This window comes from Aquarana catesbeiana, linkage group LG02 (genome assembly GCF_042186555.1).
Source record: "Aquarana catesbeiana isolate 2022-GZ linkage group LG02, ASM4218655v1, whole genome shotgun sequence".
Classification (NCBI taxonomy): domain Eukaryota; kingdom Metazoa; phylum Chordata; class Amphibia; order Anura; family Ranidae; genus Aquarana; species Aquarana catesbeiana.
This window is the reverse complement of record NC_133325.1, coordinates 59,928,842-59,950,988: the sequence shown is the minus strand read 5'-3', so window position 1 is coordinate 59,950,988 and position 22,147 is coordinate 59,928,842. Positions and strand designations below refer to the sequence as shown.

At 43.2% G+C, this 22,147-nt stretch overlaps 1 protein-coding gene across 1 annotated transcript in view; it reads right to left on the bottom strand.

Moving 5' to 3' along the window:
* Positions 1–1,751: 1,751 nt before the first annotated feature.
* Positions 1,752–22,147, bottom strand: part of TYR (tyrosinase) — a 45,913-nt gene continuing 25,517 nt past the window's right edge. The window contains exons 4-5 of the mRNA XM_073612965.1: positions 16,444–16,625; positions 1,752–4,562 (exon numbers count right to left, since the gene is read on the bottom strand). Of these exons, the coding sequence (XP_073469066.1) occupies positions 4,342–4,562; positions 16,444–16,625 (403 nt within the window). The 3' untranslated portion in view covers positions 1,752–4,341. The remainder of the gene's footprint in view (positions 4,563–16,443; positions 16,626–22,147) is intronic.

The window sequence follows — 22,147 nt, the reverse complement described above, 5'->3', positions numbered from 1 at the left end:
CATAGTATGAATAAACATGGCTGCACAGTCCATTAGGTGCCACAGTTGGACCCAGCTTGCCAGTGAACTTGATAATTTAACAAAATTTGGACAGACACATCCAGTGGCGAAGCTAGACATTCTTTTACCCGTGGCAAAGAATCAGTTCACCCCGTAACGGTACACAATTAGTCAGGAAAGTGAGAAACTCCCAGGCCATAGCTGTTGAGTCAGATGTCTGTCCCTTCCCCCGTGCTCTTCTGGAACCCCCCCCCCCCCCCCCCCAGCACTGACCTCTCCCTAAATAGCTGTGCAGTATGTGGATGGGCTGAATAAAGACCTAATCCTCTGCATGGAGAAGCTTATCATACGATCCAGAAGACAGGCAGCCACACACAGGTGTAACATAACCTTCCCTGATGCTCATTCTCCTGGTCTTTCCTTCCCCCGCTCTCCATCCTCTCTGCTGCTGTGGGAATCTAGATGGAGAGCGGGGGAGGGAAAGACCAGGAGAACGAGTGCCAGGGAAGGTTAATGTTACACCTGTGTGTGGATGCCTGTCTTCCAGATTATATGATGTGCTTTTGCATGCTGAGAATCATGAAGTTGGGGGGGGGGGGGGGGGTACGGCAGTTCACCAGGAGGTGGTAGAAGTGGAGAAGGCAGATGCAGAAGGATAGGTACTCAGCTGCAGCGCCCTCCTCTATGCCTCCCTAGCGCTCCCCCCCCCCCAGTTATTTATTTTTTTTTTGTAAGCTTTTTCCCACCTGCTGGATAGCGAAATGATGGCCTGGTGCACTCGTGTTCTGGGAGGACATCATTCTCGGCCATTGGTGGTGCACCATGTCCTTCAGACACGGCGCATCACTGATCATGGTAAAGAGCCTTTGATGTAGGCTATCGGCATTCCTCTCCTCATGCTGACAGCATGTGAGGACAGGAGAGTCGGTAAGTGGCATTCCTTAGTGGGGATATCTGCACTGACAATCAGGGCACTGACACTGCGCCATCAGTGCCACCTGTCAATGCCTACCAGTGCAGATTCAACAGCGCACATCAGTGAAGGCAAAAATGTACTTTACAAAATTTTATAACAGAAAAAGAAAAAAAAAAAAACTTATTTGTTTAGCAAAAAAAATAAATAAATAAATAACAGTGGTAATTAAATGCCACCAAAAGAAAGCCAACAATTTTGTTTGGGTACAGCGTTGCATGACCGCGCAATTGTCAGTGTGAAAATTGGCCTGGGCAGGAAGGGGGTGAAAGTGGCCAGTAGACAAGTGGATATTAAAAAGGACATGGGAGAGCATCTTTTTTTTTTGTGAATGAGTAGGGGTTCTCATTCACATTCTGGTGGTGGGAAGTGGATATCTGGGTGCCCTTATCTTGAAAGGGGTTTCAAGATAAACAATTCTCCTTTCACACTTCAAACCACCACCAGGCCAGGGTTGTGGAAAAGAAGCTTTTGTCCTCATCAACATGGTCACCCCACGATGTTAATGGCACATGACCTGCTATGGTACAGCTGTGCTGGCCTTCCCCTTTCCTGTCCTGCCAGGCTGCATGCTTGGATTAGGGTTTGGATTTTAGGGGCACACTTTTTTGGCATAGGGTTCACAGTTTGATCCGTGGTAGACCACAGATAGATTCTAGCTCACAAAAATTTACTATATATGAAAATTCATGATCCACAAATTGTATTACACATGCAAAGTGACCAATACATCCATACACGAAAAAAAAACCAAAAAATAGATTCCATTCTACCCAAGTTTTTAAAAATTATTTTATTTTTGGTCCCATTTCAGACAATTCATCATAACCGGCTATATGTATGAAACCTATATCTTTCAAAAGTACTAGCTACTGGACATGTACACATTCTATGGCACAATATGTTTTAGGGACACACTGAGCATATTATGGATTCTACTTCATATACTGGAGCACAGGAAAAGTGGTGTTGCCTATAGCAACTGGTCAGATCCACTGATAGTACGCTAGATAACTTTTGGCTTCAGGACAAATTACTTGGTTTTCTCCAAAGGGTCCTTCACAATATAACACAATATAATGTGGCACCTCAGTAAATGTAGATGTGCATTGCAGCAAGCTGCAGTGCAATGTTAGTTGTGGTCATTACATCTGAGTGCTACAACACACCTGTATTATAGTGCATTATACACAAACATATGCTCTATCCAATGCGTGGACCTGTACTGAAAAATGTGCAGGACCTGTTTTCTTGGGCATTGACAGCTTATTCATTTTAAATAGGCTGCCTAATGTAGCGCACTGCATTTTCAGGTGAATGAACACTTAGGCTCCATGCACACTGAAGCTCACAAACTGTTTTTGAGCGTTTTTTTTTTTTTTAAAGCCCATAAACTCCCCTCTATGTTATCCTATGTGTCCATGCACACATGGAAGTTTTTGAACATTTATCAGTAGTGGAGTTTATGGGCTGTTTTCTGAACGCCATAAAATCACGTTCAGGAGTCGTTTTTCTTACCACAAAAAAAAAAAAAAAAAATGGTAAAAACGCCAAACGCTCATAAACGCTGATAAACGTCTATAAACGCTAAAAATAGTGGCTCACCAGCGTTTTTTAAAGTTTTTAAACCATTGGAAAAAAAAAAATGCGGAAAAACGCTAAAAACGTGAATAAATGCTAATGCAGAAGCGTTGAAAGACTCACTGCAAAGCTACTGGCGTTTTTATAATTTTTTTTTAACGGCATGGAGCCTAACGCTGCGTTCACACACTTGCTTGAAAAGAAAATTAGATATGCCTATTTATACACCAACAGATCACTGTGCATTGAGGTGCACTGCCTTCATAGGTGTGCGCAGCCTCTTGCATTAGGGTGTGCACCCCAAAGCTCAAATACATATGCATGTGTATATGTACTGATGGTGTCAGTAGGGCACTGGACAGTGTAATTTTGTTTATTTTATTTAAAAAAAAAAAATTATTTTCTTTTATAACTTTTTTGGGGGGGATGAAATATCAGTGGTCTAAACAGGGGGGAATATGCACCACACAAGGCGATTAGGGTGTGCCCAGGCACACCTGGCAACTCTGTGCGCACGCCTATGACTGCTTTACAAAAAAATAGTGCATGCATCTTTGTGCTTTCGGTGCGTTAAGGCAGTAAATGAATTTGAATGGGCTGCCTAACGTATTGCATGTTAATGCATGCCATAAAGGTGCATGCACTAATGCAGCACAACATTGCAAATCAAGCCAATACTGTTACTTAGGAAACGTAGAAGCTGCCATTACAGTTCTTTCCTCCGATGGCTTGGTTCACACCCACAGGTGTGACCAAGCTTACACGCATTTCCTTCATTCAATGGGCCGCCCTATGCAGAAGCAACACAGAAGTGAATTCCCCGATTCTTTTCTAAAAATGTGCCATGCCAGTTGCAGGTACATGGAGGTACGATTAAGAATGAATGGCACCACTGTCCGCTAAATGGCAGCTTGTTTCTCTGAGTTGGGAAGGCACCGTTCTGTACACGCAAAGGTCTGAACCTAGCCTTAAGCCATTACAATAAACCCCTGGCTTTGGTATTTTCAGGAGCAAGTATGCAGATAAGGACTGCAGAATGACCTGCAGTGAATGATTAGGGATTGAAGCCAATGGAGCAGCATAGTAGGTAAGTAACTAGAAGCCCCTGAATTTCTTTCTTGGAAGATTTACTTTAAACTTATTCTTACAAAAATCCTAGTCAGATCTATTCATTGGGAAAGTAGAAACTGCACCAGAAAGGGTTAGCAGTGGGACAAATACTGGGGCCTAAAATCCGGTAAAAATGTTTGACTGAACGTATCAAAGCATCTGAATGCACAACATCCAAGCTTCCAAAGAGATTCCTAGGAAGCTAGAGGCAACACAGATGATCCATGAGGACACTATGGACATTATAGCTGTCCATTAGGACAAGGTTTTGTTTTATACAATATAATTTTTTTTAGATAGCGCTGTTAAAGGGACAGTGGTTAGTAAAGGCAACACAATAAGGTTTTTTTCAGGCAATAATAAAATCTTACAGGCTGATGGCCCCTGCCCTTCTTGCCTGTTGAGCATTACACAACCATAGTTATCTGTGGATGTGTAACATTATACACATTATCATGGAGATAAATGAAAACCCATTAAAAAAAAGGTATTAAAGCCTTTTTAGTTACTCTTGAACCCTGAGGGCAGCCATTAAGTAACCCAAACATGGATGTCCCTTTCAGTGCGTGAGTAGAGTGATTTCCCAGAGGTTTGTTCATAGCCCTCAAATTAGCCGACACATGGATAAGCAAAAACCCTGGTACACGTTAAAACTTCTGCTTTGCTTTCATGCATTATCATAGATTGGATTGGTAAGTGGCATGGTAATCTTCAGCCTCCATGAGAAGCGGCCGGGTCTCCTCTGAGATTTTCGTTTTCCGTTTCCTTCGGCATGTTAAGCTGATGATGGCTGCAAACACAGCGGTGACCAACCCTCCGACCACTGCCGCTCCAACAAGCCACTGCCAGATTTGTCTTGCTTGCTCCAAATAGGGCAACAGAAAGTCTTCAATAGAACCTGATTGAAAGAAGAAATTGAACTTGGTACTTGAGTAAAAGGTTCATGATTATTCTTATAGTAAAATAGTTCTATATGCAAATGGTTCTGTAAAAAATAGTAATTATGATCAACTGGGAGTTTGTGCACCTAAAGGGATTCCTAGACATTGTACAAGTGGTTACCCTCAACCCAATATGGCCAATCACTGATCTGCTCTTCCATTATAGAAATAGTAAAAAAATAATCTGGACAGGTTTACCAGTTAGGTTAAAAAAACCCTGCCATGTCTGCCTCCAGTACAAAAACATTTTTAATAATTTTCAAAGGAATATAAGTTACCCCAGACAAGCACCAGCTTCAGTGATGTAGTTTTGGAGGGGCACGTACATAATTATGGCAACAGTGAGCTGTTGCAGCAATAACCTATAGCGAGGTAACCATTTCCTTATACAGAGTCCTCAATAAAAAGCAGTTTCCTATATTGGCAAAACAATGCTATTTTCAAACCATTTTAGCCAACTTTTGATTGGAAAAACAACTGAATGCAACCAACCGAAACGTCTATTCCATACAGATATATGAGGCCTGTAATGTAATTAATGCAAAAGTGGGCATAACTTTTTTTTAACCTACACAGGTCATTCAAATTTCACTCGGTGGTTGAGTTAATCTTCCTCTATAGTACCTCTTCTTCTTCCCCATTGCAGGTAAAGAATGGATTCCAGGCAGAAGCAATGTGCCATCATTGAGTTCTTGATGAAGGGGTACAGGCTGCCTGACATCTACAGAAGGCTACAGATTGTTTATGGATGACACCATTGACAAAAGTATGGTCTTGTCATTGGTGACTCTCGTCAATGTGTCAGCTCCGTAAACATTCTGTAGCCTTTACCCATCCTTTGTCAAGGACTCAATGACTGAACGTTGCTTCTGCTTGTAATCCAATATTAACCTGCAATGAAAAATAATAAGTTACTCTAACAACATTTGAACTCTAAATGGCCTAGGTTGACAAAGTTATGAACACTTTTGCATTGCTTTTGGTACACCTCTCATAAAACGTTATTATTTGGTTGCCTTTACTCACTTGTATAAAATCATCATCACCAAGTTATTGGCTTGTAAATCTTGGAACTGTGGTCTTATTAGGATTAGTGTAGGAAGTTTTATTAACCTTTATAAAGTACTAGGCAACTGTCTGCTCCACACAAGCCATACTGTCCAATTCTTAACCCTAGCATTTTAGATTAATTAATGGAACAGTATAGCCAAGAACGTTTTGTTGAAAACCAACAGAAAAGCCCATCTTTTAAAGTACTGTAAAATGCAGCACTGTCATAACAGACTTTCAGGTATTTAACCCATCCTCACTTCCACCACAAACCCAAAAAATAAGCAGCTTAGTCTTTGCTTATGGATAGGTGGATGGGATGGAGTCATGGAGACATGGGCATATCACAAAGTCTGAAAATGAAACCCAAAAATGGTTAACAGTGACATGGAGATGAAGATATTCATCTCCTAGATGACTTATTGACAGCATGTGATGGTATGTAAGCTGGAGCACATGGGCTAGTATAATAGTTTTTTACTTTCAGGACCAAACCTTGGGTTTTAAAGATTCCATCTCTTGGAGGACCACCTTTTTAACAATGCCATTATAAGTTGATATTTACAAGTTTATGGTTTGCAACATTCTTTTTACGTGTTTACTATATTTGTACGTACTCAATGCTGCATGTTACTGCTGTGTGTTTTAGACAATAAACACATACATATTACATTGTTGAGCCTCTTCATACATCTCTTCTAAAGTCCCAACCCTCCTCTTTAAGTAGCTCATATACCATATGTACTGCAATTTGTTTGGATTGAAGTGGGGAAGGGATGTGTAACGAGCCATGGCTCGCTCGGTTCCACTGTCCCGACACTCCTCTGTGGCTATAGAATCAGATTGCAGATCACAGCATCTGATGGTTCAGTCATCCGATGCTCTGGGACTAGAACTACAGCTATGTGCCGTTCTAATCCAGTTGTGTAGCTCAGAACAAACACCAGGCAGGCTGTATGTAAGTTCAACCAGGAATCTCTCTTTTATTGACAGGAATACAGGCTCTTTTATACAATAAAAGAGGAGGTGTATACCTGCTGCTCATATTACTCTAACAATACACCTGTAACCTAATTAACCTAATTAACATGAGCTAGTTTACTAACATGACCTTTTGCCCAGACTTGTGGTCACCGAGCTTCACACAGTACATTATACATTATCATAAGTACAACCACAGGACATTTTCACAATAGCAGGAGCTAATTACAATTAACAATACAAACAGTGTTCTCCCCCCTCCTCAGCCTAGTCATCAACACTTATAGTAGGAGTAGACTGTTCGTCTTCTAGCCAGTCCTGGAGGCTAAAGTGATCAGCTCACTCAATTAACATGTTGAGTTCAGAATCAAACAAACCAATAATAGGTCTTTACATATATATCCTGGGAGATATTGGGGATAAATATTACTGTCCCATTTGCTCTTTCATTACAAGAAAGTACAAAGAAATATTACAATGTTACAATATCAAGTATATGCCGCACAAACATTTCTTTGCTATCAGAGAAATAGGAATTTGGAATACCATTGTTATATGTCAACCTATTTCCGTTGTGCCAGATCCAGGGCTCAATGGGCTATGGGAGTTTAGCAGAGTAGTAAGGTAGTCAGAAGAAAGAATGGAAGAAAAGCAATAGGGAGATGGGTAGAAAGACAAAGGAAAGAATGATGGGGATTAGGGAGACCTGTCAGGATTTCATACATGCAGAGATGCACTCTGGAAAAAAAAGGGGGTGGAGGGAGTGTTGGGCTTTAAGGAGAAAGTTGGATAAACCATATAATGAATGCATGCACAGACTGGAATAAGATTGAAATCTAGTCTGTTCAGAGAACCCTACTCACGTATTCATACATCAATATACAACATACTGTATGCACATATACACAGGGCCGTCTTTAATATTGATTGGACCCTGGGCAAAACTTTTCTTGGGGGGGCCCCCCCCTCCATGCAGTTTCGCTCTTCGCCTACTCTGAGACATACAATAAATAGCAGCTAGACTCAAAATCAGTTTACTGAATCAGATCAGGCAGCGATTGTGATTGGTTGCCAGAGGTTACAGTATATCATTACCGCTCACTGACTGGTTGCTAGAGGTTACAGCACACATTACGGCTCACTGATTAGTTGCTAGAGGTCACAACGCATGATTTCTGCTTGTTGATTGGTTGCTAGAGATTACTGTGGATATGACCTCAGGGGGGCATGATATACATATCAATGCCGCCGGCCGCCGCTATTCACATATGAATGCCGCCTCTATTTACATATGAATGCCGGTAATTTACATGTAAACACAGGGTCTGCAGGTGAGTCATCTGTACACAACAATAGGGCAGAGCTGGACAGCATTAGTAGCAGCACTTCACACTGAGATATTGGGACACAGCACAGGACTAAAACCTCAAGGGAGGAGGGAATTTAACCCGGGATAGTTGGCAAGTATGAGGCAGCCGCTTAGGGCCCCACAACAATAACAGGGCCCAGGGCAGCTGCCCCTTTTGCCCTGCCTTAAAAAACGGCCCTGCATATACAAGTATCTCCATTGACAATCTTGTTTTCAAGAAATCGGTGGCCCAACAGACAGTTGTTACATGGTCCCCCCAGGAATTGTAGATCCAGGCAATCCTCACCATGTACTACATCCATCGTTTATCTAGTTACTGTATCAATAACACATGATGTATTGTGAGATTTGTATCAGCACAAACACTATTGATTAAATTCTAGCAAGAAAATGTGTGAAGGTGTAATGACACCATCAACAAATACGGCTTTTGCAAGTACTCAAACACAAGACTGAAGATACTGAATCAAGCCGGAAAGTGTCTACTTGTAAATAATTTAAGAGCACTGGGGCCAGTCTCAGAAACATTACATTTTTTATAAGAAAGGATTATAGGAAATAATGAAAAAGGCAAAAGGAATGATGGCTCTCCAAGGGAAACTTTTATGGGAGGATATATGTAGTCAGCCATTTCCAATCCCACCTTTAAAATGCTACAGTTGTTGCTGACCGTCATACTGGTCCCCTGGCTCCAATACTTGACCCAGAGGGAGTTAGTGGGCATCCTGGCCATAGCTCCTGATCTGCATACATTTTCGGGGTCAGCTATTTAGAAAGAGTGAAGACAATGGATCATCAGGACAGAAAACTACACTGTAACCCTGAAGCAGTTTGACCCCCACCTTTTCCAGTGACGTACTCTTTAAATCTGCTCTCTAGGCACATGGCTAGATCAAACTATATAGGAGTACCGCTTGACCCGACAATGGATTTGTATTTCTGTCCATTCATTCCTGAGATTTGCACAGCTCCGCTACACAGCACAGGCTCGTCTGGCAGAGGAGACCTGACACAGCCACGCAGGGCCGCTGAGAAGGGGATACCACCAGTCCTCCTGTAGAGGGCCCAGGCACCAAGGGAAATCAGATATGGGCAGGACAGAGAATGATTGGCGCAGCAGTGGTGCTCCTATGTGTCTCTCCCTGCAGCAGCTGAAAGCCGGTTTCTCCCCCTCTACTTCCAGCCTTTCAGCTGCTGCAGGGAGAGACACACAGGGCATACTTCCTGTAACTGCACCCCTCTGCAAAAATCATCCTCTCTATCCTGCCCACATCTGATGCCCCCTGCTGTGTGCCCCCCCCCAATGCTGCCAGCTCCCTCTCCTGCTGATGTAGGGGTTATTCAGGATTGAGAGCTGGGAAAGGGATGGGTAAACATGTAATTTACCAGCCCCTTTTCTGAATGAACACAGTGAGTGATCAGTAGGGATGGGCTGAGCACCCCCCGGTTCAGTTTGCATGGGACACGAACATGAAAAATCAAAAGTGCTAATTTTAAAGACGTATATGCAAGTTATTTCCATAAAAAGTATATGCCCTTGATGCAAAAAAAGTTTCTAAAACAATCACACTTTCAGGAGCAGTGATTTTAATAATGCTTAAAGTGAAACAATAAAAAGGAAATATTCCCTTAACCACTTCCCTACCCGCCCATAGTCATATGACGTCCCCAGATGGGATCTCCCATCCTGGGTGGACGTCATATGACGTCCTGGGATTCCCGGGCGTCTAGGGGGCGCGCGCCCGCCGCGTTCCTCGGGACCCGGTGTGTGTGCCCGGCGGCCGCGATGTCCGCCGGGCACCCGCGATTGCCCGTTAACCGGGCCGGCATGTGGATCTGTGTGTGTAAACACACAGATCCACAGCCTGTCAGCTCTGAGGAGAGCGATCTGTGTTCCCAGAACGGAGGAACACTGATCGGTCTCCTCCCCTAGTGCGTCCCCTCCCCCTTCAGTTAGTAATCACTCCCTAGGAAACACATTAACCCCTCCCCGCCCCCTAGTGGTTAACCCCTTCACTGCCTGTCACATTTACACAGTAATCAATGCAATTTTATAGCATTGATCGCTGTATAAATGTGATTGGTCCCAAAAATGTGTCAAAAGTGTCCGATGTGTCCGCCATAATGTCGCAGTCACCAAAAAAAATTGCGATCGCCGCTAAAAAAAATAAAAAATTTTTTTTTTTTAAAAATGCCATAAATCTATCCCATATTTTGTAGACGCTATAACTTTTGCGCAAACCAATCAATATACGCTTATTGCGATTTTTTTAAACAAAAATATGTAGAAGAAAACGTATCGGCCAAAACTGAGGAAAAAATGTGTTTTTAAAAAAAAAATTGGGATATTTATTATAGCAAAAAGTAAAAAATAGTGTTTTTTTCAAAATTGTCGCTCTTCTTTTGTTTATAGCGCAAAAAATAAAAACCGCAGAGGCGATCAAATACCACCAAAAAAAAGCTCTATTTGTGGTGAAGAAAGGACGTCAATTTTTTTTGGGTACAACGTCGCACGACCGCGCAATTGACGTTTAAAGTGCGACAGCGCTGAAAACTAAAAATTGGCCTGGGAAGGAAGGGGGTGAAATTGCCCTGTATTGAACCGGTTAAATATCATGCCCGGGGGGGGGGGGCCCATCTCCTTAGTCTGCCTGTAAAGTGGCGCATGTGTGCGATGTGTAGAACAGTGCCGCAGCATTAATCAAATTTCTAAAAGGAAAAAATGTAATTTAAACTTGCTCGCGGCTGTAATGTATTGCCGGCTCTCGGCAATATAGATGAAAAAAAAAAAAATTTTTAAAAATCAAGGAAAAACGGTATAGGTCCATACCAGGCCCTTCGGATGGTATCAATCTATCCAATGAGGACGGAGACAGGGGCTGGAGTCCCTGGGCTCGCACATGGCGCTGGAACGGATCGGCTCAGGTAAGAAAAAGGGGGGCTCTGGGGGCAGCTGCAGCACTGAAGTTTTTTCATCCTAATGCATAGAATGCATTAAGGTGAAAAACCTTGAGACTTTACAACTCCTTTAACCACTTCCCGCCCGCCCTATAGCGGATTGACGTCCGGGAAGTGGTTCTGTTATCCTGACTGGACGTCATATGACGTCCAGCAGGATAACATGCCACAGCGCGCCCCCGGGGGCACGCATCGCGGCGATCGGTGGAGCGGTGTGTCAGTCTGACACACCGCTCCACTGATCTTAGTAAAAAGCCTCCGGCGGAGGCTCTTTACCACGTGATCAGCCATGTCCAATCACGGCTGATCACGCTGTCAATAGGAAGAGCCGTTGATCGGCTCTTCCTCACTCGCGTCTGACAGACGCAAGTAGAGGAGAGCCGATCGGCGGCTCTCCTGGCGGGGGGGGTCTGCGCTGATTGTTTATCAGTGCAGCCCCCCCTCAGATCACCCCACTGGACTACCAGGGATGCCACTAGGACCACCAGGGAAGGGGCAACGTGGATGGCCAGGTATGTACCCCATGGCCATCCACATGTGCCCAATCTGTGCCCACAAATGGGCACTGATTGGCACTATTATGTCAATGATCTGCCCAGCAATGCCCAGATCTGCCCAGCAATGCTTTATCAGTGCCACCTGTCGGTGCCACCTGTCATTGCCCATCGGTGCCACCTGTCATTGCCCATCGGTGCCACCTGTCATTGCCCATCGGTCAGTGCCCATCAGTGCCACACATCAGTGCCACACATATATACCAATCAATGCCACCTACGAGTGCCCATCAGTGCCGCCTATGTGTGCCCATCGGTGCCACCTATGAGTGCCCATCAGTGCCGCATACCAGTGCCACCTATCAGTGCCCACTCATTGGTGCCACCTCATCGGTGCCCATCAGTGCCGCCGTATCAGTGCCCATCAGTGCAGCCATATCAGTGCCCATTATTGAAGGAGAAAGCGTACTTATTTACAAAAAAATTTAACAGAAACAAAGAAAAACTAGTTTTTTTTCAAAATTTTCGGTCTTTTTTTATTTGTTGCGCAAAAAATAAAAACTGCAGAGGTGATCAAATACCACCAAAAGAAAGCTCTATTTGTGGGAACAAAATGATAAAAAATTTGTTTGGGTACAGTGTAGCATGATCGCGCAATTGTCATTCAAATTGCAACAGCGCTGAAAGGTGAAAATTGGGCTGGGCGGGAAGGTGTCTAAGTGCCTGGTATTGAAGTGGTTAATGCAGAAAATTAAGTAAAAAAAAAAATGTAGACTTCAGAGTCACTTTAAGACTTAACATGTTTGGTATCTATTTACTCAATGCAAAAAAAAAAAAAAAAAATTGAATAATATGTACAGTAAAATTAACATTCGTGCATTTTTTTGTGAAAAATATGGATTTGATACACAGGTGCACCAATAATGTGTGAAATAAATAGGAACTGCCATTTTATTCTCCATGGCTGCCACTGTCAGAAAATGTATAAATGTTTTTTGGGGGTTTAACTAATATTCAGGCCTAAAATGCGCATTCTAAAATGTACAAAAAAGCAAAAGGGTTAAATCTCCCAAGCTGGATGAAAAATGATTTTGTTGTATTTGACATTCATTGATAGGATAAGGACAGGCATGGGTGGATGTTCCACATTAACGTGGATGTCTCTGCCAAAGTCCAGTGGACCTTGCTTTCCTCTATAAGCAATCAAATCAGCTGGCATTCCCCATCCTCCGCCTTTTGCCATACAGAATGAACCTCTTTCTATCCCTCGCATACTCAATGAGCCTCTTCAATGATATTCAGCAGCAAGGCCCTAATTTAGATGAGGGACACGTAAAAAGAGAATATGCTATGAAGCCCATAACATTGTAGAATTAATGGTCCTAATAAAACTAGCCATGAATAAAATGGCTGTAATTACCATTGTCTTGGGTATACACGTCTGTTCATTTTTTTCGGTTTCTTTGCTTGAGCTGTACATGTCGAACAAAAAATGCAAAATGCATACTGAATAGCAGCCGGCCTTCATCCGAGGACCCTGTCCCTGTGACGCTAAGCATGCCAAGCAATTGCTTCCCGGCAGCTAGAAAGCTGGTGTGAGCCACAGGGAAGTGCATTGGAGTGCTTTCATCAATGGCAGTTTCATTAAAAAGTTGGAAGTGCCATTTACCGGTACACAAGACTAAAGGTTTTAATTCAATTCAGGCAATGCTCCAATCTCACTACCTGGCTTCATAAACTTTGCTCAGTACTCGCAGGTGTTTTTAACCGAAACTCTACAACCTTCAAATGGAGGCCACATAGGGCTTCCTGAATGGAAAATGAAAATGGCTTTGGGTCAATTTTATTTTTAAACACTGAATTTTAAACAGCTAAATACACAGTTGAAATGCATACATAGCAGATGTTTTACCTGTCAAAAGATTTGCATATCTGTCCATACAGCCCTGAGATTTACACAGCTCTGCTACAGAAGCTCACACAGGTTGTTGACCTTATCACAAATCCATCCAGCACCAGACACTTTGTTTCCTTAGTTGGGAGTGCACGGGTAATGGTGACTCCATCAATGACCATTGGAAGAGAAAGCCAGCACTCATCCAATGAGCATCTAGAGATTTTAAATGTGGTCGTATTTCAAGTAGTAAATCATAACAGACTAATGTTTTGGGGGCCATGGTGGACCCCTTTCACAAGGTGACCTCACTTTTCTCTACTAAAATTAAGCAACAAAGCTTGGTCACCTCTTTGTCCCCAAGACTAAAGGAGCAGCAACATGTGCTTGGGGGAACCACGTTTTGGTAATTTAAAAGGGACCAGGCAAGACGTCTTTTAGGTACTTTCTGGTTTATGAACGAATGGTAAACCATACAACAATGCAGTTGGCTTACCAAAATAGGACTTTGGGCAGTATGGCAATAACAAGAACTTACAGGCAGCAGTGTGCTCAAGGATTACTCCTTTAAGGCTTATGCAGTGGCCTTCCAGAGGAGGGACTCTGCTAGCAATTAAGGGTGCATCAATACTTTCGGGAGGCTATGCAACAAGGTTCTTCCCCTTAAGGGTACCTGGTCAAAGGAGCTTTCCTCAAGCATACTACTGCCTGTAGGTTCAGCATAATTTCACTACCTTGTTGCTTTACTGTCCAAATTCTGGGGTAATCTGGACCACCATTTTTGCTTTTCCTGCTTCAAACCCATCTCTTTCTGCACACTCCCTGCACTGGAGGTGTACCAAATCTACTCAGAAAGGGTATGTATAGATGTATAGCCTTTTTGGGTCCAAGGTGGCTACCCAAATCATGGGAGAGCTCAATGTCTAATAAGACACAGGCTCTTATGATCAGTGCCCTGACTATCTGTGTAAATGTCCCCGTCACACTTGCTGGTTACCAGCTCTCCTCACACTGACAACGCTTGAGGAAAGGAATGGCGATATCCGGCAAGTTTGTTTACATGTGATCAGCTGTGAATGGACATGGTAAAGGGCTGCCATCTTTGACCCTGTACCCTGATCTGTGATCAGCTGTGTCCAAATGACACAACAATCACAGAGCACACAGAATGCATGCCCCAGGGGGTGTAGTTCTGGGAGGACGTCCATGGAGGCCTTCCCAGCAGGAGAGAGCCATGCTGTAGCCATCTTTCGGCTATAGCACAGGTATGAATTGGTTAAAAAGGTTATACTTGCCTGTTCTGTGCAATGGTTTTGCACAGAGCAGCTCCGATCCTCCTCTTCTCGGGTCCCTCTCTGGCTCCTCTTCTCTGAGTTAGCCCATAGCAAGCCGCTTGCTATGGGGTCACTCGTGCATACTCGTTCCCAAGCCCTGCTTGGCCCCACCCCCTGCTCCTTCCTCACTGGTGGTGATTAACAGCAGTGGGAGCCAATGGCACCTGCTGCTGTCTCAGCCAATGAGGCGGCAGAGACCCAGGAGAGCAGCCACTCTGTTGCACGGGCTCGGTTAACTGTTAAGTTGGGCTGTGGGGGGAGCTGCATACTGATGTTTTTTTTTCCCTTCATGCATAGAATGCATGATGGTAAAAATATTCAACCTTTACAACCACTTTAAGGAAAGTGAGGGGAAATGCAAAATTTCAGAGTTTCCACAGGAATAGAGGGAAATCTTGTTTCTGCATCAACAGAAGTTTTTTTTTTTTGCATTGGATATACTTTAATTCATGAATATTTAGCATGTCCATATGTACATACACAGGGGACACTTCACCTGTTCATGGCATTTGCTTTTAACGCTGGCAATGCCTGAGCACAGCAGGCCACTTCACTGTGTACATTTCCCTGATTGCCGGCAATCTGGTGCCGTTATGAGTGCCATTCCGCAGGCCAAGTAATCACAAGTCTCTGATCATTCTGGAGAATTATTCATAGCCGTGTTCTAATCCCACAGCCGTCTCCAAGAATCATTACAAGCAGAGAGCTCTCTGGAGAGGAGATTGCCGACACAGATTGACTGGCAAAAAACTGCAGGTTAGCTGTGAGAAAATTTATAAGTATATATGATTTTTTTTTTTGGAAGAGTTAAAAACCCATCATTGATTTTTTTTTGCCCTGTTAAAGACATCTCCATTCCCTTCCTGTCCTAAAGACACAACCGGAAGTGTGAGGAATTCCCCCTCTGGTGGTCACCAAGCATGTGTCTGCATTGAAAGATGTGCCATCGCTCCTTGTTGCTGACAATATTCTGGATTTCCAAACACCGACAAAGGTCAAAAATTGCGAGGCTGCATCTTCCCAAGTGGGGGCACAGGCAGTAATAAAAGGCTTTGCAGAGTGTCTAACCTTTCCCTACCGTATCCCCAAACAAGTTGTCCATACATTTCTAATTTGATTCTAAAACTAGCACTATTAAAGTTTTTTTAAGCAAAAAAAAAAAAAAAAAAGGTTACTAGTTTCACGCAACTTTCTTATGACTGAAAGCAAACTTATTTGATCCCCTGTAGATTTTGTAAGTTTGCCCACTTAGGGTCTATAATTTTTATCACAGGTGTATTTTAAATTATAGAGACAGAATATCAACCAAAAAAATCAAGAAAAAAAAACACGATACAAATGTTATAAATTGAGATTCAGTTTAGAGATTAAAATAAGTATTTGATCCCCTACCAACAATACATTCTGGCTCCCACCGACTGGCTACAGTATGTGCTCATGTGGTACACAGATTAGTCCTGTCAATTTAAGAAGGTGCTAAGGTAAAAAAAAAAAAAAAAAAAAAACCTTCAGCCTTTGCAACCACTTTAAGGCACCCCCAAGCATGTTATTGAAAGGGTTTACATATTTTTAATGGCCCTCAAAGTCGCATAACACCCTTAAACACTGTAGTTTGCCTATTTACCCTAAAATGTCCAGACTTTACTAACAAGATTCACCTGCTATAGACTTCAGTCAGATTCGCTGAACCCTCGGTGAATCCAATTTGGACAGATTCCCTCATTGTTATAAAAGGTTAAAAAATAAAAAAAGTAGTACCTGATTCAGCCAGGTAATCATATTCGTACCCCAGGTCTCTTGACTGGACAAAGAACTCTCCATTAGTAAACAATGGAATAAATGGAACCATGTTGTAATCCCGATTATGTCCAACTGGTGCATTGGCTTCCGGGTAAACATCTAGTGAGGGCTGATGTCTTCTAAGCCATTGTTCAAAGAGGCTAAGAAAAATACAAAAAAAAAAAAAATACAGATGTAACCATTACAAAAGCAATATCAGTATTTGGATCAATGGCCCATTACACATTCAGGATTTAATTAGCCAAGGACTATTGGAACAAAGGCCTTACCTTTTGCCAGGAGTCCATCAGTTGTGCAAAAGAAGCCAATAGCGACCAAGCTGAACGATGAAGATTTGGTGGGGGACACTTTGCACTGGTAAGTATTCCTCTACTTGATACTGTTAAGTTCACTAAAGCATTGTGTATCCCAAGCAATTGCCAGGTCTATTTTTTTTATTCCTAAAATACAATTCCTCCATTTTTTTCTTAACGTAGCACACCCCATTAGGAGCTGTTGGTACATCAGGCCCTTTAAAACTTGTTTCCTTCTCTAGGTATCTAGGCCACTGGCTTTACTGCTGACACACCCCACTTAAATCGAATGAACACCGGGTTAGATTAACACTGTCTGTGTTAGTTACAAATTGGTCAGGCAACACAAGGTAATACAAACTAACCAGGATAAGAGAACACAAGTTCCTGCTAGGTCTTACCAACCAACTGTAACCGTGCCCGTTCTAAAAAATGTACTAAAGTATGTCAACCTTGGCTGGATATTTTGGCCTCTCAAATGGCAGATTTGGCTTCTTCACAATTCTCCCTTTAAATTGGTCAGATAGGATTCTTCTGTCTGGGTCTGGAGAGAGCGTTGTGTATGTGGTTGTGCATGCGATTGTTTTTGCTTTTCTTTAGTTCTTGACTTAATTACATTGTCCATGTCTACGGTAATGCCGATTACGGTTATTCCTGCTAAAGGCTATGTTACCTTATGGGTGGTTTACCTTGTATCATCTTACTACTTATCATTGGTGGGCTCTGTATAGTAGACTTTAATGCCATCATCCTGGTTTAGATGGCAACGGTTTTGTATGCTAAAGAAAAAGCTTAAATAAAAACACCTTCTAAAATAAAAAAAATAAAAAACACATTCACCTAGAGCAGAGTTTCTCAACCTTTTTTCAGTCAAGGCACCCTTTAAAATTACAGGCAGTCTCAAGGCGCACCATTCTGAAATGTAAAAAAACATTCTAATTGTTTTACATAATGCAGCAGCATCGACACATAGGACACTAAACAGAGGTGATTTATTCTTTTAAAGCAAATACACCTTTTGCACACTGGGACTAGTATTCCATTGTTTCTCTCTCCCTCAGTTTCTCCCCATCACTCAGCTAATGTTACCCCAGTGCTGACGGCAAGGGGAGGGTCAAATGAGGGTGCTATGCAGGTGATCAACACCCTTATCAACTACTGACATCACTGGATGTTAGGATGTCGGTGGATGGAAGGTTGAAATGGTGAATAATAAAATCCAGTGGTTTTGTGTAATTAAAAGGCAGGCTTGAGTCACCTGCTGGCTTTTATACAATTTTGGGGCAATTTGTAGGCATTTTGCCAAGCCACCCCTAAAGAAACCTCAAGGCACCCTGGTTGAAAAAGGCTCACCTAGAGTATCATAAGGGCAGCCTGAAACAGATCATATAAACCCTGGCCTGGAGGCTACCCTCCTTCAACCCTGGAGTGACCTTGCTAGGTACAAGTGTGCCTACAGGACACTGTTCCAGGAAGGTATGAATTAGCAGCATCTATATAACTGTTGTGAGACAGGATGGGATAATCTCCAGAAAATGAAGAAAAAATAATAAGTTATTTCTTCTGGCTTGATTGGGGTCCTGTTTCCGATGAAGACCACCATTTCAATACATATTACACAGACATGGCCCATTGTGGCCATCATCTGGAAACCCCCCAGAAAATTCATATACAGTCTTACATTGAGGTACATGTGGACAGGAAGTTGCCACAAAGTGCAGGAGATCAGCAGTGCCAAGGTGCAACAAAAGATAGGAAAAAGTTTACATCAGTGTTGGGAAGCTAAACAAAGGTATGGCAATTGTTTGGGATACACAGTGATTTAGCAAACAAAATGTTATCCTGTAGCGTTAATACCTACCTTAAGGGTTAGGTTAAAGTAGAATTCCAGCCTAAAAACATAACTGGTTTTAAAAATATATTCGCTCCCCCCTTCTAACACCTACAGTATGCTGGCTAACTTGTGAAAGATGTACTGTACACTTACCTATTAGCTTACTCCGGTTTGATCAGGTGCTCTCCCCTGTGTCAGCCAATGGCTGCTGCAGCGGAGAGGAGGGTGTGGCGAAAATTGCCGAAGCATAGCTTATGGATGAGGTCAGCATGTCCAGATTTCCCAGCTGTTGCCAAGCGCCATCACCTCTTCCCTGCAGCCACCACTGACTGACACAGGGGAACATGTGACTGGACCAGAGTGGGCTGAAAATAAGTATATACATCTTTCTTATAGAGCAGTGGTTCCCAACCTGAGGGTCGGAACCCCCCCCCCGGGGGTCAAATGATGATTTGCCAGGGGTCACGAATCCTGGGCTGCTCCGAAGCCCGCATCGCTCTCCCAGCCTTTTTGCGGCCGCCCAGCAGGGCTGCCCCTGGAGCCTGGGGGGGGGGAAGAGAGACTAGAAGTCAGCTGACTGGTGAGGAACATGAAGTGGAAGGGGCTGGAGACCCCATCTCCTGATTTCGGCATAGGCGTCACTGCTACGAGACACCACAATGTCGGAGACACAGTGAGTAACACTACCTGTGATTAAAGTTGCCATTAAAAGTCCCCACTACAGTTCTCAGATCAGCAGATGACCTTGATCAGAAGCACCTAAGTTGGCTGATCAGAACTCCCCCCAGCACTGCCACTTATCCCATTCCCCCCACCAAGGAGTAAGAGAAGGAAAAATAGAGAATAAATGGAAGGGAGAGGAAAAGGGGGGGGTTGGCAAAGAAAAAGGGGGGGGGGGGGGGGAAGAATAAGAGAACGAACAAGAAAGAAGGCTAGATAGGAGGGATGGGGGAAAAGAAAAAAAAAAAAAAAAAAAAATCAAGAAATTAGGATAGAGAGATAAAAAAGGGAAAGAAAGGAGAAGAGAGAGTGGTACATCCTAAAATGTACCATAAGGGATTTTAATACTGTACGAGTGGAAGGGACTCGGAGCGCTAAATGTCCGTGGGTTAGGGGTGCAAATTACTTGTCTTGGGTGGGGTGCTGACAATCCACGCCACGAAAATAATTTTACTGTAAGGGGTCCCCGCAACTTGGGAAATTTTATCAGGGGGTCACGGCACTAGAAAGGTTGAGAACAACTGATCTAGAGTTTAGTCAGCATACTGTAGGTAGCAAGAGGAGGCATTTTTTTTTTTTAGAAAAGTTAGGATTAGGTTGCAATTCTACTTAAGGATTGCAGTCAGGATAGGGGTGTGTGTGTGCTGTGGCTTAAAGGGACGGGCGAGACAGTCTTGATTTTCTTGTTTGTGTAACGAACAGTCAGTATGAACGGGAAGGGCTTGAATTGCCACTCCAAGTCGAGGCTGAAATATTTCCCTACCGGTGTGCAGGAAATTGGAACAGGCATCAGATTCACCATTCCAAGAGTGCTAGCATGTAAGGTTCAGGACAACACTCTGAAACCGGTGCTAATACAATAGATGTAAGTGTGTAGCCTCAGACAGACCGTGCCGCTCTGGCCAAGCCCACTGACTAATGTCACAGAGGTCAGTGACAAAGCCCCAGTGGGCGGGGTGAAACGCGTCAAAGGGTTTGGCCAGGGCAGCACTGGCTGAGGCCACACATTTCCATTTATTGAAAAGAAAAATTACCGCGCTAACACAAAAAAAGTTAAAATTATTAAATAGCAGCAGTTCTAAAATTGTGGGATATACACAATCAAATAAGATAGTAGGTGAATAGGAACTGCGCTGTAAACAGGTAAAATGTAAATAGATCTGAGGGATCTACATAAATATTAAAAGAAAAAATATTAAACACTACACATGTGAAAATAAAACCGTATGGAATATCACATCAGTGAAATAAAGTCCAAATGAAAAATTCAAAAAATGTCCAAAAAAGGGCAATGAAGCTAATAGATCCTTCCAGTGACACCACATGAATAAATCCACCACCAGGTTAATTGAATGCTTACCAACGGCAAGCTTGAAACAGCTTGTAAAATAGACCAGGCACACAATCGTAATGGCGTCCTAATAAGATCAGCGATATAGGGAGAGGATGACCAGGAAAACCAGGCAGATCAGGGCAGCTCCATCCAAAAGTTAGTATACAGGCAGCAGGGAGGACCCTGTCCTCTGTCTGAAGACACCGACTGGATTCCACCTGACTGGATCCCCGGGAAAGCGGAAGTGGTGAGGAGGGGCACTTCCGGCTCTGGGCAGGGAGGTGGGAACACATTGGCTTGGGGAGATCTTCCATCTATTGCATTAGCACCAAATTCAGAAGAAAGACATCCTGCGCCTTACACAAGTAGTCACAAATACACATCTACTTTGCCAAAGTTGCTGCCCGAAATCTCAGGAAACCCCCATGTCCAGTCAGACACAGGCTCACCGAAGATGGCCACCAGAGGTCATTGCTATATTTTGTTCTGGCAGCTAATGTGGGAGAGGGGACTATGATCTGTGGATCAATTCCTCACTTCCCCTCTAGTGGTGTAGCAGCAACTGCCAATCCCCCCCCCAAAACATTACAAACCTTTTCACTTTTTATTCATTTTCAGTGGTGGCCCATCCATAAGGGGTGCTGCCCCCCCTAATCTACATGGACGCATGGATTCCAATGGGTTTTTTTTTTTTTTGTTTAGAAGCACGTGATTGGAATCTGAGGCTCTAATTGGCTTAAAAAAAAAGAAGTGGGAAGAAAAAAGGGGGAAAACACTGCGCCAAACCAAAAAAACAAACAATGTGCAATTGTAAAATTAGAACACAGCTAACACTGAAAGTTCAAAGTGCGTGTGAAAAATAACGTGTAGCGCTCGTCACCTGCAGTTTTGAGTCGCCCACTGACCAGCGTATCTAGTGCGATAGTCCTAGGAGGACTACAAGCCCTTTTGACTCATTGCCATACGGTATGTGTGTCCATCACAGCTGGTTAAGAGTACCTTATCTTTACTTGCCTTATTCCTTGGAAGTGTCTACAGGCATGCCCACTGGTTTACCGGGACCATATTCCAGCCTACCTATCTTGATACGTGGCTAGAAGAATTCTTTCCATTTTATATGCGGTGACTATATGGGACTATGTTCTACATTCCATTGTGTTTCACTAGCACAACCAGTATTTTTTTTGATGTTATAATACTTCACGGATTGATTGTTTCACATTTATCGTATGTACAGAGTATTTACATACTCGTTTATGCATTGATTACCTTTTCAGGTTATTTCCATTTTAATGGTCATTTGAGCGCTACACATTTTTCACATATTAAAAAAAGGGTGGGCTCGGAGTGCAGAGCACTGCACCCTGAGCCCACCCAGTTGTGTGACAATATCGATTATTCGCTATTGTCTTCCTGATTCTCATCCCGGCCAATCAGGAAGCGGGTCCTGAGACCTGATTGGCTGAGACGAGAAGTGATCGT